Source organism: Pecten maximus, chromosome 13, assembly GCF_902652985.1.
Source record: "Pecten maximus chromosome 13, xPecMax1.1, whole genome shotgun sequence".
Lineage (NCBI taxonomy): Eukaryota > Metazoa > Mollusca > Bivalvia > Pectinida > Pectinidae > Pecten > Pecten maximus.
Window position 1 is genome coordinate 13,393,120 of NC_047027.1, and position 26,135 is coordinate 13,419,254.

General features: G+C 35.2%; 2 protein-coding genes across 4 annotated transcripts; one reads left to right on the forward strand and one right to left on the reverse strand.

Moving 5' to 3' along the window:
* Positions 1 to 1,777: 1,777 nt before the first annotated feature.
* On the reverse strand, positions 1,778 to 8,178 carry LOC117341187 (leucine-rich repeat-containing protein 58-like). Its single transcript, XM_033903041.1, has 3 exons — positions 7,532 to 8,178; positions 3,290 to 3,693; positions 1,778 to 2,776 (listed from the first exon to the last, which is right to left on the reverse strand). Exons 1-3 carry the CDS (start codon positions 7,999 to 8,001, stop codon positions 2,583 to 2,585), a joined length of 1,068 nt encoding a protein of 355 aa, XP_033758932.1. The 5' UTR covers positions 8,002 to 8,178; the 3' UTR covers positions 1,778 to 2,582.
* Positions 8,179 to 8,491: 313 nt separating this feature from the next.
* LOC117340878 (peroxisomal biogenesis factor 19-like) lies at positions 8,492 to 22,696 on the forward strand. Of its 3 annotated transcripts, none has more exons than XR_004535491.1 (9): positions 8,492 to 8,654; positions 11,934 to 12,019; positions 12,507 to 12,675; positions 13,286 to 13,371; positions 14,746 to 14,898; positions 15,265 to 15,441; positions 16,177 to 16,221; positions 17,319 to 21,431; positions 21,510 to 22,696. XR_004535491.1 is itself a non-coding variant. In XM_033902655.1 (8 exons), exons 1-8 carry the CDS (start codon positions 8,507 to 8,509, stop codon positions 17,394 to 17,396), a joined length of 942 nt encoding a protein of 313 aa, XP_033758546.1. In that variant the 5' UTR covers positions 8,492 to 8,506; the 3' UTR covers positions 17,397 to 22,696. The 3 variants fall into 3 exon arrangements, 1 of the variants encoding a protein (XP_033758546.1); XR_004535492.1 differs by having other exon boundaries at positions 21,536 to 22,696; XM_033902655.1 differs by having other exon boundaries at positions 17,319 to 22,696.
* Positions 22,697 to 26,135: the final 3,439 nt, after the last annotated feature.

A 26,135-nucleotide genomic window follows, 5' to 3' on the forward strand; every position in this document is an offset into this window, starting at 1 on the left:
GAGGCCCATGGGGCCTGCATCGCTCACCTGGTTGGATTAGGCCAAATGTCAAAATAATGTTCATATTCAATTTGTTTTATTTGTTAATCTCTAACAATGCTATATATGGTTATAGTGTGGTAATCCGAACTGCTTTAAAGATTAATGAAGTCCTGACTCTCTAAGGTCTGAAAGACCTCAAGAATTGCTTTTAGAACATGCATTCATCACTTTATGACTAGTAGCGATTCAAAGGAATTACCTCTATTTCACCTATTGGGCCCCGCCCCTTTGGCCCCTCGGGGGTCAGAGTCACCATTTATGCAAAATCTGTTCCCCTTCCCCCAAGGATGTTTCTGACCAAATTGGGTTCAAATCCATTCAAATCTGTATGACTAGTAGTGATTTAAAGGAATTACCTCTATTTCCCCTTTTGGGCCCGCCCCTTTGGCCCCTTTGGGGTCAGAGTCACCATTTACGCAAAATCTGTTCATCTTCCCCCAAGGATGTTTCTGATTAAATTGGGTTCAAATCCATTCATAACTTTATGACTAGTAGCGATTTAAAATAATTACCCCTATTTCCCCTATTGGGACCCCGCCCCTTTGGGGTCAGAGTCACCATTTATGCAATATCTGTTCCCCTTCCCCCAAGGATGTTTCTGACCAAATTGGGTTCAAATCCATTCATAACTTAATAACTAGTAGCGATTTAAAGGAATTACCTCTATTTCCCCTATTGGGCCACGCCCCTTTGGCCCCTTGGGGGTCAGAGTCACCATTTATGCAAAATCTATTCTTCCCCCAAGGATGTTTCTGACCAAATTGGGTTCAAATCCATTCATAACTTTATGACTAGTAGCGATTCAAAGGAATTACCTCTATTTCACCTATTGGGCCCCGCCCTTTTGGCCCCTCGGGGGGTCAGAGTCACCATTTATGCAAAATCTGTTCCCCTTCCACCAAGGATGTTTCTGACCAAATTGGGTTCAAATCCATTCATAATTTTATGACAAGTAGCGATTTAAAGGAATTACCCCTATTTCCCCTATTGGGCCCCGCCCCTTAGGCCCCTTTGGGGTCAGAGCTACCATTTATGCAAAATCTGTTCCCTTCCCCCAAGGATGTTTCAGACCAACTTGGGTTCAAATCCATTCAAATCTTTATGACAAGTAGCGATTTAAAGGAATTACCTCTATTTCACCTATTGGGCCCGCCCCTTTGGCCCCTCGGGGGTCAGAGTCACCATTTATGCAAAATCTGTTCCCCTTCCCCCAAGGATGTTTCTGATTAAATTGGGTTCAAAATCCAATAAGAACTTTTTGACTAGTAGCGATTTGAAGGAATTACCTCTATTTCCCATATTGGGCCCGCCCCTTTGGCCCCTTTGGGGTCAGAGTCACCATTTATGCAAAATCTGTTCTTCTTCCCTCAAGGATGTTTCTGGCCAAATTGGGTTCAAATCCAATCATAACTTTATGACTAGTAGCGATTCAAAGGAATTACCTCTATTTCACCTATTGGGCCCCGCCCCTTTGGCCCCTCGGGGGGTCAGAGTCACCATTTATGCAAAATCTGTTCCCCTTCCCCCAAGGATGTTTCTGACCAAATTGGGTTCAAATCCCTTCATAACTTAACAACTAGTAGCGATTTAAAGGAATTACCTCTATTTCCCCTATTGGGCCCCGCCCCTTTGGCCCCTCGGGGGTCAGAGTCACCATTTATGCAAAATCTGTTCTCCTTCTGCCAAGGATGTTTCTGGCCAAATTTGGTCAAAATCCAACAAGAACTTTTTGACTAGTAGCGATTTGAAGCAAATGTTGACGGACGACGGACGGACGACGGACTCTGCGCCATGACATAAGCTCACCGGACCTTCGGTCCAGGTGAGCTAATAAAAATGATACAATTGATATGAAAGTTCAATATTTTTTCCACCCAAAAAATTATTAACATGTACATTTTCTAAAAAATTTCATAACATTTTAAAGATTAATTAAAATACTATGTATATGTATAATGAATATTGGTCTTTTTGGTAAAACTATACACAACTCGTCGCATGTGATCACAAAGAAAAAATACTTACAGAAGAAATGACATGACCAGCACCTTGATCAAACATCTTCTGAGCAAACAAAACTCATGCTTCTAGTTTAGATGATCATTATAATGAAACAAAACATAACAATATTTACCAGACATCTAAAATATAAAATATAGCACCCAAATTGTGAAGTAAAATGTTCAAAATTAGACCATTTCAATTCTTACTAATCAGAAAAGTTCACAATATAAACTGGAACAGGGGAGTGTATGATAAAATTTTCTTTATCAAGAATGTTCTTTATATACATGTATGCAAATTGAAATCCTCCTTGTTGAGAATAATGTCAGATCTATAAATACTATTTATAATAGGTTTCATCACAGCCATGAAGTTCTCTCTCTGAATTCCCTCCCAAGATACTTCAGTCTAGCATATAAACTCTTCGAATGTTTAAAAAAAATGAATTGAAGTAAAGTCGGTCTAAGGCAGCACAATAACAAATCAGTGTCTTTTTAACAAATGAAATAATGTTAAGTAGGTAGAAATGGTAGAAATCAGCCAAGGAGAACCCGCCGAAGTCTAGCTCGTGCTGTGTCCTCATCGTCCGTGTCAGATTCACTGTTGTTGGGATACATAGCAGGGCCATCACAACACATGGGAGAACACAGGTACTGTAGCAGTGGCAGACGGTATTTACCACAGAAGTCCACAAACTTCACATGCTCCACACACGATGAGAAGTACACACCTGTCATATAAAGAAACGGCTATAATGGATGATCAGTTGACACCTGAATATCAGTTGACACCTGAATATGGAACAAGAAAACACTCCTTTTTTTTTCTTTTTTTTTTTTTTAGAAATTCCAGAAAATCCAGACGCCAGGCCAGGGTCATAAATACGTTTCACATTTCATTTGCAATTTTTAAATTAAATCAAAATAATAAATATTATTACCAAAATTTAAATCTAGGAACAAGAAAAATCTTACAAAATCTTGCTTTTTAATATGTTCTGCATATGCCATGGCAGTATTTTAAGAACACTCAACAGTATCAGGATGATTCTGAATTAGAAACTTTTGCGCTTCCATCTAGGCCAACAAGCATGATTATTAAATATACCTGATAAGTTGATATGATCATATATATCTTGTTTTGCAATTGTTGTACTTGCATAACTTCAACTCTTCATGTTGAATTAAGCTTTTAATTGTTGTCTAGAACCAAATTATGGTGGCCAATTCAACATTGTACCTACCTTTACACTTGGGGTTGACACACCTGCGGGCAGACTGTAAGTAATTGATGAGATCCTGAGGAAGATCGCCTTCCTTATATTGCAGTTTTTCAATTTTCACAACCCGTCCTGACAATTCTAACAAAGATGGTGGTGAATCTACCATGTCCTGTACAAACTTCACCACAAGAGGATTGTTTCGTAGACTTAATTCTACCAAGTTTAAAGACACTATTTCCTGAGGAAGAGTTGAGAGGTTGTTGCTATGGAGACTCAGAGACTGAAGGCGACGCAGATTGATGAAAGTCGGTGGAAGACTTTGAAGTTGGTTATCACAAAGAGTTAAGGAGGTAAGGCTACACAGGTCTCCCACCTCAGCTGGTATGTCTGTTAGACGGTTCCCTCCAAGGTACAGCACCTCCAGTCTGAAACAAATACATGTAAATAAATATAATCCCTCAGGCACTATTTATCAGCTTGTATTACTCAAAATGCATTAATATTATCTTAATTTCTGTACTTGAATGCAAACATTTATCAGTATGGTACATATTTGACAGTACAACATAAGGTCTTGTCATGTATCGTATCAATTTTAAAGGTTTATAGTATTGCTGGCAAGATACCTGTCATGTTCAGAAACGTTAATAAAATGCATTAATAACATCACGTGTAATAATACATATATTTACTCAGACTTCCGCAAAACACAGGGTCAGTGTTTACTAACAAAACCATGCCTAATTTTCATATCAACACGAAATCATTAATTTCATAACATATTAAGACAACTGTAGAACATAAATAAAATACCTGCAATGCAGGAACTTTTTTCTCGTGTCCGTCACATAATTAAGTAGGCAGGTTTATATATATTTATAAGCTGTTTGTCAATGTCTTTTGCAAATGGCTGTTGTTCGTTGGTAAACTTGATGTCAAAATAATTTTGAATGCAGATGACACAAGGTAACAAAATGTTTGTACTGGTGCTGGATGTTTTAAACACTGTTATTGACAGAGGAAATATTGTTCATACTAATCTGCCTTTTATTTTAATTCCTGAGATTTATAGATGATGAATCCAATAGAGCAGTCAGTATATTGTTGGTAATTTCTGTATTCATAATTTAACTTGTGTTTCGATTCCTCACATTATATATCATCTCATAATCTAAACAAAATAAAATGTTGATAACATCATGAGATCATATGTTACAGTCATAATATTTTTTCTGATGCAATCGTACACAACATAGGCAACACGTTGTCACGGTAACATTGTGAATGCAGCTGGTGGCCATGGTGTGGAAACCGTAAACCGTACAATGTACATCACTGGCAGCATATATAAGCTGCTTTTCATTAAAATGCATAAAAATGGCTGAATTGTGTAAATAATATATCATATTAGCATAAACAAATGAAAACAATATAATTACAGCTATTCCTATAAATGATAGCATTTCAAAACCAAAAGTTACCCTAGGCCTGTACTCACCGAATATTGAATCGGAGCACAAAAGATTTGTTTGAGATGCAATTAATTATTTACATCCAATTTAATGATAAAAGAAGCTAAATCTTTATATATATATATATATATATATATATATAATCGTAATTACTCTTGTGTTTGGTGATGTATGCAGATAGATGTTCAAGTTCAAATTTCCTTATAAAAAGAATTTTCTTTAGTATATATGCATTCAACATGCATACATGTACAACTGAATTACTTGACTACTGGTATTGCCAGTACAACACAGACAAAGTCTTAAATCAAACATGAATATGTGAATTTCATTAACCTGATACAATTCTGACACCTTTCCTAATGTTTCCTACGATAAGTTTCAATACCCTAGCCATGGTATTGAATTATGCTTTTATAACATTTGTCCACGAAAAATATCTGAAATTCCTTTTTTCATCACAGCTTTGATGCTTGAAGCTAAAGTGTACATTTATGGCCGGGTTTTTTTCGGCATTACAAAACTAAAACATCAAACAAAGTATAAAATGTAAAGCTTTCAGTACTTGAGTAAATTCCAATTAATATTGTTTACTATATTTCAATTTGACTTGGACTCATTCACAAAGGGCATGTGATCCCTGTTGGTTTTATTTTCATCCTTTAACTGAATCAATATACATTACTGGTGTTTATGCAGTAGACACAGGACAAGTCCAAAGGCTCCTTTAGCTCTTGGTCATTTTGCAACTTTCTTTTATCTTATACCACTCAAAACAGCATGCTTATCATGAGCAACAAGACACAATAGTTACAGTAAACACTATAAGTTCAAGGTCAAACTTGATCATACCATTGTTATGGCCCCCAGTGTCAATGTCCTCCCTGTCAAAAGATCATGACCTTAATGTTGCTCTTTACATTATATCTGGTTATGGTGTACAGATTGACATTGACTTTATCACACATAGACTGAGATTTTCAACCTATATTCAGTGACTTTTTTTCATAGACTGAAAACCGCCATATCCATGTTAGAGACTAGACATGTCGACATATGATATATAGAGGATAATATCTAACAGTGTCTTCAGTAATACCAAATATATTTCACGTGTGGGGCTAATATTTTGATATTTTTTCACGAGTGCGCAGCACGAGTGAAAAATATCAAAATATTAGCCACACAAGTGAAATATATTTGGTATTACTGAATACACTGTTAGATATTCTGTTTATTACATTTTTTATCAACAAAAGACCGACCCCTGTATGCTAACTAGGCCTACAGCGATAATTTGTAAACAAAAAAGTACTTTCCCCCTGTCCAGGTGCTGACATATATGTCGGGCTTTCTGATTGGTCAATTATTTTGGTATTTTCTAATCATTAATTTGATTAGTCAAATCAGCAAAAGTGATATTTTTCACTAGTGAAAAATATCACTTTTATAGAGTGAATAATTTTTGCTAAGCATACTCCTAATGCTTTAAACAAGGGTAGGCAAGCTCGCCAATTATGTAACAGGAGAGGAAAAAATGTACATGTAGCAGCCAGACCGGGGTTCGAACCCGGGACCCTCAGAACTCTAGATGGACACTCAACCACTGAGCTACCTGGTCGCCGATGATCGACCCAGTCCAGTTCCGCTACACTTGTATAAATGTATATAAACATATACAGTACTTGCAAAAGCATCACATCTTTAGAGAGTTGTATATTGTCGCCTTGGCTAAATGTAACAGCTATATATATAAGCTAGATTATACACAAAATACGTATATATATACATGTACCTGTCATTAGAGAATGCCAGTCATTATAAAATTTTCCTTGTTACAGTGTTTACATCTTTTAATACGATCCATATTTGTGTTTAAGAGATCGCTAGTCATGACAAAATACCTGTCTTTAGAGATCACCATGGCAGTTATGAAAAAATACCTGTCTTTAGAGACTGCCTGTTATGACAAAATTATACCTGTCTTCAGAGATTGCTAGTCCTGACAAAATACCTGTCTTTAGAGATTGGCAGTCATGACAAAAACAGTGTTCGAAAGTAAAGGTAGTCCGATGGCCAGAGGCTATAGAAAACTTGATCATGTAAACAACATTCCTATATTTTCTGACAAATGATCATATGAAATCAGAGCTGACAATTGATGTGTTTTTTACCCTTAACAGTGTGTTATTACTGGATGATGCAAACGTGACAGTTACGCTACTTTCAACAATATATGTTTACAAAATGGGTCTATGGAAAAATGACTTGGGCGATAGGATTTCAATTTTCTGTAGACATATTGTCTAAGGAATTTTCATACTTTCATACACTCCAAAAATACCTGCCTTTAATTTGGAGATCACCAGTCATGACAAAATACCTGCCATTTGAGATTACCAGTAATGAAAAGATTCCTGTCTTTAGAGATCGCCAGTAATGACAAAATATATATACCTGTCTTTAGAGATTGCCAGTCATGACAAAATATATATATATTCTATATGCCTTAATTAGAGATTGCCAGTCAAGACCAAATACCTGTCTTTAGAGATCGCCAGTCATGACAAAATACTTGTCTTTATATATATGCCTTAATTAGAGATTGCCAGTCGAAACAAAATGACCTGACTCCCCTAAGCCAATTAGAGATTGCCAGTCATGACAGAATATATATAAAGCCAGTATAGAGTCACCTGTGTCATCACTAGCTTCTGTTGTAGCTAAAAAAGAATACTTTTCCTAACAGGCATGAGAAAATGCCTTTATGTTATAGTGCATACATATTCACCTTGAAAGATTCTTAATGCTGTTCGGTACATCCATAATACTGTTTCCTCCTAAATGAAGATCTCGCAGGCGAAATAGCTCTGTAATCTGAAGAGGAAATTCCTTGATTTCATTTCCACTCAAATTCAACACTTCTAGACTAGACATTCGACCAAAGTCTTTAGGAATTGTAACCGACTTGATGTGGTTGTTTTTTGCAATAAATGTCCTGAGATGTCGAAGTTGTACAATTTCATCACTCAAATAACTAAGATTATTGTTACTCAAATCCAAGGTAATCAAGCTAGAAAAGTGTTTAATTGTACGAGGTAAGATGTTGATTTCATTCTGGTTCAGTCTCAGAGCTCTGATATCTCTAGCTCTCTCCAATAAAAACTCGGGTAACGATGTCAGATTTCCGTATGACAGATCCTCGGCATTCTCATTATTGAACTCGCCATCAGATGACGAGTCTATGTATGAAGTCGCCATTATCTGTATCCTCCTTTACGGACACTTTCTTTAGATGTCATGAAACATAATTATGCTTTTCTTTCTCTGTAAACACCGTCATCACACAACATGTACACGGATAAGAACATTTTCCTAGATGACAGCATTTCACAAGGCCTACTGGTAGCCTATTCGACTTGTTTTGGCCATTATAAACCTTATTATGTAACTCTAATGAAAACATCCAAGGTAACCCGAAATAAATGTCAAGGTCGGTACCGACTTCAACGAAACCACAAGAAAAGTCCGAATGAAGTGAACAACGTGCTGAGCTCGTGCCGTTCTGTTTTGTGACATTATTATAAATATTACGAAAATGATTTATATCTTCCATCATCTGACGCCAAATGCAATTGGAAAAATAAATAGATCTAAATAGTTAACTAGTATTTTGTGAATCTATTTATTACAACTCCATGCTTCTATTTTATTTACATAAGCGACTTCTTTCCTGGGGTGTAAGCGACAACTTGTAAAAGGCGTGATGGCTGAACAAAATCCCACAACAAATGTCGAAGTAAATGATGCTGATAGTAAGACAGCTGGAGATGGAGGAGATGCACTCGACACTACTAAATCGAAACCAGTAAATGAAAGTGGAGTAGATAAGGAGCTAGATGATCTCTTAGACAGTAGGTTCCATGTAGCTGTAACCTCGTGTCACTTTCGGCCTTTGGCCCCTAAAGCTACATTAATATTGTATCGTGTCCTATTGTTGCGTTGTTACTGAGGCCATGTCCTACCAGATAATGTGGTTTAAAAGAGGTTACCACCTCAGAACAGGAGCACACATTGAAATGTGTCCATTGTCCTTCAGTAATTTCCACTCGACATTTATTGACATTCTATCAATAAAAATATAAATATATATTTAAGAAATAATTAACGATGATTCGTGTGTTGTTGCAGGATATACGCAGGACTGAGTTATTAATTAAAATTGCAAAATATCCGAGTCCGAGTTGTATATCCTGCAACAATACACGAGTCAAAGTTGATTATTTCTGTAACAGGAGATCTAGAGGAGAAAATGTAGCGGCCAGACCGGGGTTCGAACCCGGGACTCCGAACACTAGCCGGATGCTCTACCATTTGAGCTACCTGGTCACCGATGATCGACCCACTCACCCAGTCCAGTCCCGCTACACACCTCACTCCTTTTTTCCAAGTCTTCGCCCTTGAAGACACACGAGACCCTAATACCACCACCGTGGGTATTTTAGTTGGGCGCCAATTTTGTAACAGGAGAGGAGAAAATGTAGCAGCCAGACCGGGGTTCGAACCCGGGACCTCCGAACACTAGCTGGATGCTCTACCTTTTGAGCTACCTGGTCACCGATGATCGACCCAGTCCAGTCCTGCTACATTTCTATTCTACCATGTACTGTTTAGTTCTGAGATCTACCTCTTTCTAATAAAAAAAAACGGCAGAGAAACCCCGGGAAAACCTTGTAATTTATTTCTTGTGTATTGCATTATTTTTTTTATAAAATATACATTTCTTTACAGGCACTACAGTACTACAATCAAGAACATCACCATATGGCTTTGATTTTGAAAATTAAAAAAAAAAGGGATGAAAAAAAAAGTTGAATGATCCATATATATATAAATCACAAATACAGGATTTTGTTTTATATGGATTAATAGAATCTAGCATGGGTCTGTTCTGTGGACAGGGATATCTCAACCCGAGTGTAAGAGTTTGGCCAGTCAGCACGAGACTTGCAGAGTGACGGCCAACAATACTCTTACACGATGGTTGAGATATACTTGTTCGTGGAACAGACCCGTGATTGATTATTTTTCTCACATACTTGCAACCAAACCTACGTTTTTATGAAAGTTTTTCATCGTGCAATCTTCAATGCTCCTTGGTATGTAGGTCAAAATTGATGACGTCATCATTTACGACTTGGTTACTCAACGTAAAATGATGACGTTGTGTTATTGTGAGCAGCGTCATATAGCGCGTGTCGGCTGTCTTTACTCACCCTGTGTGAGATCGATTTATCTTTTCCCTAGCAACCGCCGGATAACCCTGTTAAGTATGGGAGAATAGTATTTCTCTTACCGCTGGACAGGGATAGCCATGATTTTACCAGTGTTAGATTTTCTCATCTCATCCTAGGGTTGAGACAAGCTACATGTACATGTCTCTTTGCACATTCTCAACAATTGCATGTCGTCCTGTCAACAATACCATGAAGTCACTATGACAATACAATGACATCACATTGACAATTCAATTATGTTACATCAGCATTTCCTTGCATTGATGTAACGTCCATATATACATAAATGAGTAAACAGGGTAAGAGAAAAATAATCATTCAATCCCATGGAAGCCTCGTGATTGGCAGCTTAAGAATCTTTCCCCTTGGGTTGAGATTTCCCTGTCTTGCCCCCAAGGGGTGAAAGATTCTATAAGTATAATCACTATTTGTGAGGGAACAGGGAAAAACAGTCCTGTCAAGTGCCCTGACAGGAATTGAACCTGGGTCTCCGGTATGATAATTTATATAATCCCTAGCTGTGATAACAAACAAACAACAGAATAGAAATGACAGAAATACTTATAGGACTCACACAACTAAATCAGCCAATCAGCTGGTGTTTCACCCGAACCAAGTCCCTGATGAAAATGTGTTTCTTAGGTTTGTAGCTGTTTTCCTGAGTAAATAACATATGAAATGGGATACTTTCTATATACGAGAATAAAGTGTAGGGTCTTGAGGTTTGGAAAATCAAAAATATACACTCCTACTGAAAATAGAATGGCGTAGGATTCGAGGTGTAAAAAGGCGGGAGTTCCCTAGGTGGGGGTTCCCCAGTGTACTGTTAATGTCAGGGTTACTGTCTTTTGAGTACCTGTGTGCTCTAATATGCCATTAAACCTATACAATAACAACATTCACCCAATAGAAAAATCTTCAAACTTTAATTTGATATAAATTTCACATCATTTGAACTTCAAATGAGCGAATAAAGGGATGGGGTCACTAGTAATGACATATAGTAAATTATTTAGTTGTGTGAGTCCTTTAATTATAATCCTAAGCTCTGGAGTCTGATGAAGAGGCATCATAATTCCTGTACTGGAAAACAACTGTTAGTAACTATATATATATAAGTAAGGTAACATATATGTAGCTCTGGACGACGGAAAAACTATTTCTAGCAGAATGAGATGGTCATCGTCAGAGCGTAACGATTCTCGTCCATTAACAGTTTTAGTGATGCAAAACAATGAACTCTGAAGTGCAACAAATAGCAGATATTGTGTTATTTGCAATAATTGCAGAATTGGTATAATGGAACATTTCTAATACAAATTAGCAATTTATTAGCTGACTGTCATGTCTGAAAATCAAGAATTCACACATTCCAATATTAATTTTTTACTACTCGGAGTTGTCTCAGTGATTTGTAGCCCAAGTTTTCTCTGGCTCTGTCACCATGTCTGGTGTAGGGCCAGAGCGCACTACTATATGAAAACGTGGAATTATCCGACACCGTTTGGTGTTGCTAAGAATTTGTTGCAAATACAATAAAATCGGGTATGACATAACACCTACCTTACATGTATGGATAAATGAGATATTTATTTACCCCGGAACATCCATTTAGGTGTTTTAATTCTGTCCGTATAGACCCTCACTTTACGCTAGTCAAAATTTCAACGGAAACAACTCTCATTAGGATAATTATAAAAGAACTTAAGAAATAGGTCCAAAAGCAATTATTTAATATATTTATTCAATCTACAACAGCATAGCTTGTCTCCCGAATGTTTGCCAATAAATACATATATATATATATATATATAAATTGGTATGGTTTTGAAAATTGCATGAATGCACAATCTGATCAAGTAAACAATATAAATATTATGTTATTTTGTTTTGTAGGTGCATTGAAAGACTTTGAAAAACCAGCTCCTGTAGAAAAACCGACTGTAGTGTTAGGAAAAAGTGCAGGAGCTGCCACAAGAGGGGTAAACAAGTTTCTAGATCATTAAAATTCCTGAAGTGATCTGATTTTCACATATTTTAACACAAAAGTTACAAGAATTTTTTTTTACATTTCACCAATATATGTTAATAGTAATAAATTTAGTTTGGTTTTCATGAATATATGTACGTAGAATGTAGGAAACAAATACTGGAAATCTTGCAGTCTATGAGGAGGCAATCATGAATGAATTGTGTGATATTTTATATTCCACTCCTTTAATTAGTTTGCATGAAGTTAAGTAAACACTACAGCTTCACTGATAACAAATTTCTGGGACCATGACAAATTATCTGTAAATTCCGAAGTCATCATGCTTTATAATATATGGTGAATCATCTGGTAAATCTGGTGGCCAAAATCAAGTTATTCCCCAATTCTTTGTTTTCAAAGTTGACTGTGCATCCTAACCGATCTGTGAATATGAAGTTATTTCTGTCACTGTAATTGTTGTGGTAACACTGTCACAGGAGACCAAACCCCCTGAGGATAAGACTGATCCTATGTCTGAAATGTTTGCTGAGGAATTCTCAGATGAGATGGCTAAACAGTTTGAGGATGCGATGAAGAACTTTATGGGCAGTGATCCAGGCCTGATGCAGCAGATAGAGAAACTGGCTGAGTCTGCTGACAGTGCAGGTGACAGTTTTATATTGGGCGAACTTGATTCTAGCTTGCCATTTGTATTTCATATAGATTGATAGTAAATTTGTAGTAGAAGTTTCCCTATCTGGCTCTAATACAAGAATATGGACATTTTGACAGAAAAACTCCAGTACACCCTTGAGAGAATTTCAAATCAATTAAACTCTGAAATCGCTAAAACTCAAAGGTCAACTGGCATGGATGTTCTCGACATTGTTACTTTTTGAACCAAGTTAATATTTGAACTAATGACAGTTACTGTCTTTGCAAAAAGACTTGAACAGCAACAATTATTAGTGGTTTTGGATAAATAAATTTTATAAATCCATACAATATATAACTTTGTCTGCACTAAACTGTAATGGAGAATTACTTTTTCTTCCTTTCATATTGGGGTGCACATTGGCCCTAGACTTAACATTTCATTGTCAAGACTTTAATGTTGACCTTATTATAGTGGTAAGAGGACTTAATTCTTATGTACAGTACTTGAAATAGTTATATGCTTATGACAATATGAACATTGGACATTGTTCCTTGATGAATGTCAGATTCAGCATGGTGGATGAATCATTTTCTTACCACTTTGATATTTATTTTACAGGAGACTCGGCAGAAGCACAAAAGGAGTTTGCAAGCACACTGTCACAAACACTATCTAGTCTGGCCCAGAACTCGGAGGGTTTAGGGGTAGGTGTTCGCTGCGTTTCATGTTATTCCTCAAAATCATTTGGCACAAATATTATCATTACAGATTTAGCGTGTCTACCTATACTCTGGAAGCAACAATCTATGTAGCTAAGTAGGTTTGGTTCACAAGTTCTCTGTCTCATTTGACGGTGGTATCTGTGTTCAGTAGACGGAGGGGGTTGATAGCCGAGGTCGCCAGTTCCTGTATCCACCTCTTGTGAGACCGGTACCATGACCATTGGGTACAGTCTCAAGGCCATGCAGCTCCTTGGAACAGACATGGGCGCCATATCTTAGGCGGCCTAAGTTATCAGCAGGCAGTCAGCATCATTAGCTTTTTGAACACCATGAGTTCATTTAGGCTAATATTTCAACTTCCTAGTATGAAGATCGGAGGTGTGCGGTTCAATCCCTTCCCCGACCTTTCTCTGGAGTTTGGATCATTTGGATGATTTACCCTAGTTGCTCTGGATAGTATACAATTGGCCTCCTATATATTGTTAAGTGAAGAAATTACCAGCTGCTTTTCCAGAAACCAAATCACACTGGCTGTTGACGAGATGATGGTCTTCCTATGATATACAAATACTTTCCATATTTTCATAAGACAGTTATCTCTGTTTGAAAGCATTATCACCTAGTATTTTTAGAATCTAATTAAAGAGAACATCCTGAAATGCAAGTCTTGGAAATAGTGGAATTATCTCCCTTTAGTATACTGTGTACATGTACAAAATGTATTACAAAATAATAGCAGTAATTAACGGAATGGTTTTGTGTTAAGGGGAAAAACCCCCAGCTAAAAACATTCAAGAAAAGGCAGGGTATTTTTCTGGCGATTTTGGGAATTTGCCATCTGGGTAAAATTGGGAAAAAATTAACATGAAATGACTTGCATATTATGATTATGTCTATTTGGGAAAAATACAGCCAATATTATCTACATTTTCAAGAGAGAGTTATAAACTGCTATTTATGAATGTAACTATATGTAGCTATATATTCATAGTAATGTTATACTTTTTTTTCTAAAGATTTGACATACATGTGTAATTCTAAGATATGAGATATATTTCAATATTAAAGTATGAAAATTAACGTTAGATTCTTCATTATGTATAAATAGCATATTAAAACTAGAATAGATTAGGGTAATTATAAATGCATACAAATTGTATTTAAATTTAGTTTAATATCAACTTCAGTAACCATTCCACTTTTGTGGACACCAAATTCAAAAGTAGCAGGAGAATATATTATTAAACAGTAATATTACACAGAGGATGGTTGTATAATGTAAATATTTATTGTATTTTTATGTTGTTTCTGACCAGTGTAAATTTGATAGTATGATGTACGTTATGTGTCCTGCAGGATGAGATGTCGGAGGATGAGCTGATGAAAGCCTTCACCAGTATGGGGCTGGAGGAGGGACAAGATGGATTTATGCCAATGATGCAGGGGATGATGAAAAACTTACTCTCCAAAGATGTACTGTACCCGTCACTTAAAGAAATGTCACAGAAAGTAGGTATAGCATTCTGTCCAGGTGTACTGTACACATCTCTCATAAAATGTGTACATATGTATATATCATTCTCGTCATTCTGCCTGAGAATGTGCAATGCACTGGGCCTGCTCTTTAAAGAAATTTGAGAGTATAAAATTTTGAGTAAAGCCAAATAAGTTTTACATGATGTCAAATTGAGGGTGATCACTCCAGAACAAGGTATGGATTGCTATTCTGTTTCTGAAAGTTCTTGTCTGAAAGTTTGAAGACATATTGTTTTTTTGTCTAAATTATTATGTTAGTAGTCTGTTATATTCATTAAATGATTTCTATTCAGATGGAAACCATTGAATATCTGATGCATGTTTTGGTTTTCACTGCAGTATCCTAAATGGTTAGAAGAAAACCAAGATAAAACAGAGAAAAGTCAACTTGAAAAGTACCAATCTCAGCTAACCATTATACAAGACATCTGTGAGGAATTTGAAAAGGAGAAAGATTCTGAAACAGAGGAAGTGAAAAAGCTAAGATTTGAAAAGATTGTAGATAAAATGCAGAAGGTAAGTGATTTTCATGTTTTTATGTTTCACAATATGACCAGTTAAGCCATGAACTCTACCAGAGATACTGTAATCTTGTAAGTGCATGTGCACCTATATAAAAGCACACAACCGCATTGATTTAGGAAAAGAGGACAGATGTGCTATTGAAAAATAAAAAGGTCATTACCTCACTGATCTGGCCAATTTGCCAATATAGTCTTCAGTCCTTTAACCAAAGACTCTAGATTGATTTCAAATCATAAAGGTATACACTAACACTAGCATTTTAATTCAATAATTGAGATATGGATATAGAGGCATATTGCATTCATTATTTTTCATATCATATATAAATGACCTGGATTTCACATGGACACTTTTCCCCGTACATGATTTTATAAGCACACCACTTTTGTGTTTTTGTGAGAACACAGGCTGGAGACAGTATTAAACTCTAGTGTGCTGTCTTGTAAGCATAGGTTGAAATCCTAAAGGAAAATAGGTAGAAGTGCACTTATGTTTTTTTTCCAGGAGAAAATATGCAAATAAGCACAGTATGTAAATAGGCAGGGTTAGGGTATGGCTCCTTCGTAGACACTTGGGCATGCCCAGTAGACATGGAAATGTACACTGGATGCCTGTATCAATCATTTTCATGCCACATTTGAATTAAAAGTATAATTTTGCAAGAAATAAATTGTTTTTATATTATGAATCAAAAATGAATTAATTGAAACACTATTGTTTTGATAGATGCAAGAATTGGGTCAGCCTCCAAAAGACATTGTAGGTGACATGGTAAGTAATGATTGAGTCGATTAAGAATTGGGTCAGCCTCCAAAAGATATTGTTGGTGACATGGTAAGTAATGATCGAGTCGATTGAGAATTGGGTCAGTCTCCAAAAGATATTGTTGGTGACATGATAAGTATTGACCGAGATGATTAAGAACTGAATACTGTAAACAGATATATTTTGGCTTGCCCAAATTTTAGGGAATAAATGAATTTAAACCTTTATAAAAGTGTAATGATGAGCTCCACTCCTACACTACTTACCACAGAAAACAATATATAGAAACAACAATTACTGCAAACAAAATATAACGAAACGCTTTCAGTACAAATAGTGATAAAATAAGATTACCTGTAATATATGTATGTTAAGACAGTATTACAACCTCAGACGGTGATTTAAGGAATACAGTTTAGGACCCTAGTTTGTTTCTACGGAAGCTGAGGTTGCAGGCTGTACTGTTTTCTATTGTATGTGTTCTTGGCTGAGAATAGCATGTGGTTGGCCTTCTGTATAGTGTTCCGTGAGGCAACTCCTTCATAATGACCTTAGGAATTTAAACCCAGTAGGAAGCAGCATTTTACCATGATTCATGATGCTGCTTTTTACAGAGGGTTTCTTTTGTTTATGATAAATTGTGAAGACGATTTCAATTTTAACGTCTTAATTCAACTCTTTTTTCTTTTCTTTTATAAGGCAAAATTTATAGCATTGTATGTTTCTCAAGCGAATAGAGTTTTGATATTTTGTGTACTATTGAATCATTTGTAATGTGTTTCTTACAGGCTCCAGGGCTTGATTTTGATATTTCGTGTACTATTGAATCATTTGTAATGTGTTTCTTACAGGCTCCAGGGCTTGATTTTGATATTTCGTGTACTATTGAATCATTTGTAATATGTTTCTTACAGGCTCCAGGGCTTGATTTTGATATTTTGTGTACTATTGAATCATTTGTAATGTGTTTCTTACAGGCTTCAGGGCTTGATTTTGATATTTTGTGTACTATTGAATCATTTGTAATGTGTTTCTTACAGGCTCCAGGGCTTGATTTTGATATTTTGTGTACTATTGAATCATTTGTAATGTGTTTCTTACAGGCTCCAGGGCTTGATTTTGATGAGAACGGAATGCCAAAATTACCAGGAGCAGCAGAGGGACAATGTGCAGTCATGTGAGCTGATAAACTGTGTGGTTGTCGTAGAGATAGCCTTGTATGTCTGTGATATTATCATGATTATCGATGATGTGATTATCAGCCACTACACCAGAAATCCAAGGTGGTCAGTTTTTGTTGAAATCATGGAATTGTAAGTATTTTGGCTGTACCAGGTGGATTCAGATGTGGCTGGTCAATTTGCAATGGAAATCAAGTCATCTGCGACTGTTTGGTTTTTGATCTAGGAGAAGTTATCCTGCAGTTGTGTAACTGTTTGGTTTTTGATCTAGGAGAAGTTGTCCTGCGGTTGTGTTCCCACTGCTCCATACACAGAATTACTACAGAAGTTCTGGCACATTTTCCTCTTGTGTTTGAATTACTTCCCTTTATCAAGTTTTTGAAAGCACAGTGACTGTTGTTAAAATTGGAGGGGGAAAGTGCTACTCGAAGTCCTTCTGATCAGTTTATCTTTAAATCTGTTCTAGAAAATTTTTCAAATAAATTCTTAAATTTTAAAAAGTAAGAAATAATACTATGACATTTTAAATTATAAACTAAAAATTATTTAGAATCTAAGTTGGCCATTTGATAAAGCAATTTGATGAAGCAAACTATTTTACTTATTTGTGATGATAAATGAAAAATCTTTATTTACAGATATTCAGGTGACATACCTATAGTGCTGTAGTGTATTTAGCTGGGTAGCAGCTACTCAGTTGTGACCTCATTTATCTTCTAGAAAGTTCAGCTGTTTTTTTGTACAAATTTTGTAACCTACAGATTATCACAGGATAAAATAGGATTGCCAGATAAAATTAAATCAGAAATAATGGAGGTTTTATATAGAAGTATTTACTGCAGCCTGTTGTATTTTTATAGAGAACATGAGGTGTACGAGATTCATTTCTCACATCTTCATTAGCCAAGACCCTCGGCTAGCAAAGATGCGTTTCTCAGTTCTCCCCCTTTTTCCATTTCTTCATTCCAATTAAATGTTTGCCATTGTTATGTATATAGCCATCATTCCTCAATCAAGTTCTGAATTTTATTTCATGAAATAAGATTCTGGAGTTTATTAATTAAACTTGGACAGAATGGGGACATGTTTGAGACCTTTCAGTGTGATTTACCTTTTCATGTAAAATTACAAATTTTATCCCAAAGTTATGTCCGTCCTCATGCATGTTTCACACTTACAACTGTATTTAGGATGTAAAACCCAAAACAATCAAATCACAAAATTAAGTAGCAAAAAACATGTTTCATCTTTTTATTTATCACCCCGCAAAATTGTTTTACAAGTGTATAACAAACGTATTATTGATTTTGTACGTAGATTGCAATTTTTTAATGGACTGGATAATTGTGTCTCCACTGGTCCAGTGTTAAGATCAGGGTTGTAGTATTTATTATCTATGAATGTCAATTAATGGCATTTTACAGCATCATAAACCGTGTTACATAATTATACACAATGTCAGTTTCACTATTACAGCATTCACACAGAGGTGAGAACTGTTTGAAGTGAGCCTAGCTGTCATTTCTTTAGTCATAAGATATTGTCAGAAATTTAGAATCTCGATATAGCAAACAAAATTTTGCTCCAAAATTTTCATAAAATCAAAATCAGACATTGAATTTTTGCATACTCAGTATATTAGAAAAATGTCTTAAATTGTGATCAATATGAAATTAAAAATCTAAGAAATGAAATTCAACTTAATACCCAAATATGTAAAATTAATAAATATGTAAATATATTGTTAGAACCATTTATAGCTGTTTTGTGGGGACATTTGTTTCAGAACTGTAATGAAACATTCTACTTTGAAATTCTGTACAAGATACATTACGTGAGATGATCATGAAAGCATTAAAAGTTTACATTTCTCTGTTTTTTAATAGGAAGGGAAACACTTTTATCTAATTACGAAAACCTAGAACTTGCTTTCCTTGCTTTTGTTTGGTTTTGGTATAAAAAATAAGATATCGGAACAGCTATTTGACGTACAATTTAAATTAAATTTTCTATGCTTTCATACCTTATAATCTGTTCCCATCTGTATTGTGCGTTTTTTTTTTTACTCCTTTGTGAAAGAAAAAAAAAATAAGCCATATCCCTGGAACTAGATTTTTTTAACATGGTGCCATAGTAATGAGCATTTTAAATAATTTTCTGATAGCACTTCCTTTTAAATATATTGATTACAATTTATTTAAGAAAATGATATATAAAAAAATATCTACATTGAAAACTGCCTGCGACGGTTAATTATTAAAGATGGTATTTGCCAGGAATTCAATCATTTTGAAAACTGGGCAATCATGTAATTATGCTCAATCATGTTTGTGATTTTGTGATATTAGTTATAAAATGTGAATTCTTAAGCATTTATAAACAACACTTGTGTTCAAATGTGTGCTGTAAAAATACACAGAATGTGTGTTTATTGGAGTTACTTCCCTTTGAGGGAAAAGTTGTGAATCGGAAGTAAAAGGTAGTGGTTTTGTCGTGAATGTTGAGTTGGAACTTGTAAATCTAATTACTGGGTTAATCATACTCATGGGGCCAATGACCCACATGATTCACAAAAATCCTTTAAATTTCTATAAATGGCCCATATATTATATTACAGATATAGTTCTTTTTCTTCAAAATGACCCATCCATTTGGTAACTCAAAATAATCCCTGATAAAATACTATTATAAGAAGTCAGGAATTACAAATCTTTATACAGAAAACTTGTTACACTGATCAGATTTATAAGTTTTTACTCTTGATGATTTGATAGAGATAGATGTTTTAGTTTGGTGAGAAATGTTAAAGAGAAAATATGTTCTTATCTTTATCAAATAGTAATGAGAAAGATAGTTGGAATCTTAATTATTGGACTTGAATGATTTCGCTTTGTTTGTTGAATGATTATATTACCAGGCAGGGGTTGAATGATTATATTACCAGGCAGGGGTTGAATGATTATATTACCAGGCAGGGGTTGAATGATTATATTACCAGGCAGGGGTTGAATGATTATATTACCAGGCAGGGGTTGAATGATTATATTACCAGGCTGGGGTTGAATGATTATATTACCAGGCAGGGGTTGAATGATTATATTACCAGGCAGGGGTTGAATGATTATATTACCAGGCAGGGGTTGAATGATTATATTACCAGGCAGGGGTTGAATGATTATATTACCAGGCAGGGGTTGAATGATTATATTACCAGGCAGGGGTTGAATGATTATATTACCAGGCTGGGGTTGAATGATTATATTACCAGGCAGGGGTTGAATGATTATATTACCAGGCAGGGGTTGAATGATTATATTACCAGGCAGGGGTTGAATGATTTCTCTATGTTGATGTATCGTGGAAGTTCCAGGGTTTTTATCTTTATGCAACTCAGTGAATGTAAAAAAGTGATTTGATGAACGTTGATATTTTGATATGTGTGTATGTTATTTCTATAATGTAACAGATTTTGGGTGAATGTTATAATGTAACAGATTTTTGGGTGAATGCTTTTCTATAATGTAACAGATTTTGGGTGAATGCTATTCTATAATGTAACAGATTTTGGGTGAATGCTATTCTATAATGTAACAGATTTTGGGTGAATGCTATTTCTGTAATGTGACAGATTTTCTGTTAATTTAAAGCATAAGATATATTGTATATCTTTCAGTTCTTTAATGTTAAGTATTGTTGATGTATTGGAAATTTCAAGGGATTTTGTTTTTACTTTTTTTTCAAAAATACTTGTTAAATGTTGTTCAACAATGATTGTTTGCCAGATTTTTTAATATTTCAAAAATTGAATGAGTTATTTTTTGGGAAAAAAATACACACTATCAAATACTAATTTTAATGTTTTGTAATTTATCATTTAAAAATGTTTCATGATGAATCATTAAATAGTAATTTTGATGTTTGATATTTAATCATTAAAGCAATAAATTAATGTTTTGTAAAATATTTATTTTGATGCTTCCTCATTAACCAGATGTAGAATGTTTACAACCAGCTGATATCACAACATAGAGACAGGTACTGTATACAGGCCGTCACAACAGGTACTGTATACAGGCCGTCACAACAGGTACTGTATACAGGCCGTCACAACAGGTACTGTATACAGGCCGTCACAACAGGTACTGTATACAGGCCGTCACAACAGGTACTGTATACAGGCCGTCATAACAGGTACTGTATACCGTCAGTCTAGTGATACTATATCACAGAAACCTGTAGAAATATTAATGTTAAAAACTGCTTAACAATTCAACTACACATTCAAATAATTCCGGAATATTTTACGAGCGAGTTAATGAATATTGATAACAGATGAACTGTAAATAGACGTTTTTTACCTGATCAAATTTTACTACATTATCAAATGTTAAAGATTAGCCAGGACAGGAAAAAAATCAACATCACTTGTCCCTCCTGACAACGAAATCTACTGGCCCTGGGTTTATGATCACCCTGGATTAGCACAGAGTTGGGTATTTGTTTACCCATTAAAAGCACTGGTAATTTGGTGAATACTTTACTGTGAAAAGGCATAAACTATTTACTGTGAAAAGGCATAAACTATTTCCTGTGAAAAGGCATAAACTATTTACTGTGAAAAGGCATAAACTATTTACTGTGAAAAGGCATAAACTATTTCCCCTAAGATATGTACAATAACAGTTTACAGGAAGAGTATATTAAAGTCTATATGGAAAAGGTTTTCAAACAAATGATAGATTTTTACAGTATTTATCCCCAATATAAAACTCCCTCCTCTAGTACAGAGTATTAAAGTTTGGGAAGGGTTTATTTTTGAATCACTTTTAGCTTATTGTTTTAAAATTAATGACCGAAAAAGAGAAGAAGAAGCTTATTTATGGATAATTAAACCAATATATGTGTACTAACATCAGGTAACTACCTACTGTCAAAGAGTTTAGGGGACAGTAAGTATGTATACATCTAACAGGTATAGTTTCCTGAGACATGTCTAGCTCCTCACGTTCTATCATTAAAGATCATTCTAGTCAATTGAATCAGTGTTTAAGTTAATTGAACAGTTTTGGAATGATACAAAAGTTATACTTACAAAAACCTCGAACTGTTGATTCAACATCAGTTTTCCAGTGTTATTTTAATTCTATTTAATTATTATGTTATTATGAAAGTAATTGTGTATGAAAGTAATTTTTGTATCATGTAAGAAAGGCCATGTGTGAAGAAGAGATTATTGGTGTTTGCCAAAAAAGATTTAATTCCTATAGCAAGAAATAAATACTGAAAAATCTTCATAAAAACTTGTTTTTGTGTTGTAATTGAAGTGAAGTCTAACAGGAAGGCATACATTCCCGGTCAGCTGACAAGTCTGAGTAAAATCCTTTAGTAGCTTATTGTTCATCCTCGATATTCAAGGTGATACAAAAACATACACCCTCTTCACTGGAATATCTTAGATGTTTATTGTTGAGATCAAAATGGATATTTATATTTAAATGTGAAAAATGGAAAAATACTTATTCCATCCTCATCACCAGTGATGCTACATTTTGTCGGTCCAGTGCCGATAAACAAGTATGGAACTGATTTCCTCTCTGTCTGTACCCCATCTGTTTGTTCCAGCTTAATTTTCGTCATGTTTTTAATTAAAGGGACCTCCCTTCTCCTAAATTGTAGTATGCCTTTATTATGAAATTTCCTTTTGACAGAGTTATGGCCCTTTGAAGTTACAGCGCAATAGCTTTCGGGTGATTGCAGGGGACATATATTTCTTCAGCAATACTCTCCTGAATTGCAAACAATGTGTACCAACAGAGGTTTATATATGACATCATTTTACACTCACAACACTAATAATCCAGTATTCATAATATTGATACATTGATACACATGTTTGTCTGTGTATTCACAGGTGCCTGACTCGTTTTATAAAATAATAACATATAGAGTACATATAAATCTCATTTATATGTACTCTATATGTTATTATTTTATAAAACAAGTCGGGCACCTGTGGTGTATTTTAGCAGACGACACAGAAAGTTGACTTAATGTCTACAAGTCCTGTTTAAATCACATGCTAGGACCAATTCTCTATAAGTGGCTACTGTTCTGTAAACGTGACAACCTCACATATATGTACATTCTTTATGCCATTATATATAGTCAGCATACCAACACTTTAGGCCCTATTCTACCATGTTTGCTATGTAACGCCAGTTTTGATTGGTTTAAAACCATGTATTATTTTCCAATAACCCACGCTCGTGCCAATAATACACGGTCGTGAGTCACGACTGTTACAATTTTAAATATCTAATATTCACCCGTTTCATAAAAGGTTACTATAGCCGAGTGGGCTAATGGGTTAGTCTTTCAATAATTTTTTATCACGACGCGAGTTCGAATCCTACGAATCCTACGGAGGACCCCCCCTTTTTTTTTTATCCTTTTTTTTCTTTTCAAAATCAATGCCATATGATAGATGCTCTTGATCGTAGTACTGTATTGCCTGTATATTTCATCAACAAATAATGCAATACTCAAGAAATAAATTACAAGGTTTTCCCGGGGTTTCTTTGCTGTTTTTCTATTAGAAAGAGGTCGATCTCAGAACTAAACAGTACATGGTAGAATAGAAATAATCAACTTTGACTCGTGTATTGTTGCAGGATATACAACTCGGATTAGGATATTTTGCAATTTTAATTAATAACGAAGGCCTGCGGCCTTCGTTATTAATTTAATTGCAAAATATCCTCGTCCTTGTTGTATATCCTGCAATAATACACGAATCATCGTTAATTATTTCTTAAGTACCACGGACAAGTTCTAGAAAGACGAAACAGCTGTATGATGTCTCTATAATATCACTGACGAGTCCTAGAAAGACGAAACAGCTGTATGATGTCTCTAACATCACTGACGAGTCCTAGAAAGACGAAACAGCTGTATGATGTCCCTAACATCACTGACAAGTCCTAGAAAGACGAAACAGCTGTATGATGTCTCTAACATCACTGACGAGTCCTAGAAAGACGAAACAGCTGTATGATGTCTTAACATCAATGACGAGTCCTAGAAAGACGATACAGCTGTATGATGTTTTAACATCACTGACGAGCCATAGAAGGACGTAACAGCAGTATGATGTCTCTAACATCACTTAGGAGTCCTAGAAGGACGAAACAGCTGTACATGTATGATGACCCTAACATCACTGACGAGTCCTAAGAGGATGAAACAAGACGAAATGGGTGAAAAGTGAAAGTGGAATATTTTATTCTACATACATGGAGGTGGCTAGCCCGAGTTTTCTCTGGCCCTGTCACCAGTGACAGGGCCAGAGAAAACTCGGGCTAGGAGGTGGCCAACTTGGATATAATTGGAGTTGCCTCCCCTGTACTATTTTTGCTAACTGATCCGACAAATTCTTGACACTATTGGGCGATTTGTCTGTTAAAAATAAGACACTAAAACGGAATTCAAAGATAACATTTTTTGTAACCTTACAATATAATAAATTGAGACAAACGAGAATTTACTACCATTGGCAAAATATTGATAATTAAACACAATGTGTTTAATACTGTTATATATCTGTACATCTTATTTTTAATGTTTAGTTATTTACCGAAAAAATATTGAAAATACATAGAAATTAATATTCATTGATATTGAAGTTGACCCTTTTTGCTGACACGGATAAGACCTATATCTTATACATTCTTTGGGTCTACTTAATGTCCCAATGACGTCACACAATGTCGGCTATTAAGGTCGAATATAAATATAACAAATTAATTGTAACGTTATAATTAGCCATTGTCTATGATAGTGTGCAATGGCCCGCTCGGTCAACTTAACGACACATGGAGTATACAAATATAATTATATATATTATAGAAATCTTAACGTCCATGACTAAATTCTCATATAGATACTAGCCCGAGTTTCCTCTGACCCTGATACCATGTCTGGTGTAGCGACCAGAGGAAACTCGGGCTGGGCGATACAGACGCAAGATCTATAATCAGTATCAGTTGATATTTCTTAAAGAAAATGAACATTTAAAAAGTTAAGTTGACAAGGCATTAAACAGCTGGGCCTTGTTATGTTGCCAATATGAGATACTGATTTAATCAATATCCCGGTATATATGGGAAACTACCAAGCCTTTACCTCCCTCAAAATATAGAACACGGCTTACTAAACTGCTATCTGTACTCAAATAATAGTAATATAGAAAAAGTAGAAAAATATTCCTAAAATATAGAACATTCGGGAAATTCCGTAAAACTGGGAAATACAGATATTTGCATACATTTTCCGAGGTAGAGATTCGGTGTTTTCAATTGATTAATACCAAAAGACAAACTAATATTTGGAATAAGTGCATAATTCCCCTCATATACCGAAGTTTATGCCAACTGTTATATTTGGAAAAGAGGAAGAATCAATATATGGATATTTTCCCGTGCACTACATTTCCACAATACCGTGTTTCTTTATTTAAAAATGTTCTGTACAGAGTTTTCCCCGTAAAACAATGGTATTGATATCGTGTGGTAAAATCGTCATAATTATGTAATTAATGCCCCCATCACACTAAGACAAAGACCACGAAGACCGCACTGCGTCCTTAAAATTTCGAGAAACGCAGCGGGGTCGTGGCAAAAATGGAGAATTTTGCAGTTGTCACGTTCATATTACGCCCTCATTACGTCCTTGCTGGGTTCT

Excerpts from the sequence above, each read along its gene's own strand:
- LOC117341187 (XM_033903041.1), bottom strand. The coding sequence starts at position 8,001 with ATGGCGACTTCATACATAGACTCGTCATCTGATGGCGAGTTCAATAAT. Across the intron at positions 3,694-7,531 it reads AGCATTAAGAATCTTTCAAG|ACTGGAGGTGCTGTACCTTG; the intron begins GTGAATATGTAT and ends TATTTGTTTCAG. Across the intron at positions 2,777-3,289 it reads TGTCAACCCCAAGTGTAAAG|GTGTGTACTTCTCATCGTGT; the intron begins GTAGGTACAATG and ends TTTATATGACAG.
- LOC117340878 (XM_033902655.1), top strand. The coding sequence starts at position 8,507 with ATGGCTGAACAAAATCCCACAACAAATGTCGAAGTAAATGATGCTGAT. Across the intron at positions 12,020-12,506 it reads CAGGAGCTGCCACAAGAGGG|GAGACCAAACCCCCTGAGGA; the intron begins GTAAACAAGTTT and ends ACACTGTCACAG. Across the intron at positions 15,442-16,176 it reads TTGTAGATAAAATGCAGAAG|ATGCAAGAATTGGGTCAGCC; the intron begins GTAAGTGATTTT and ends TTGTTTTGATAG.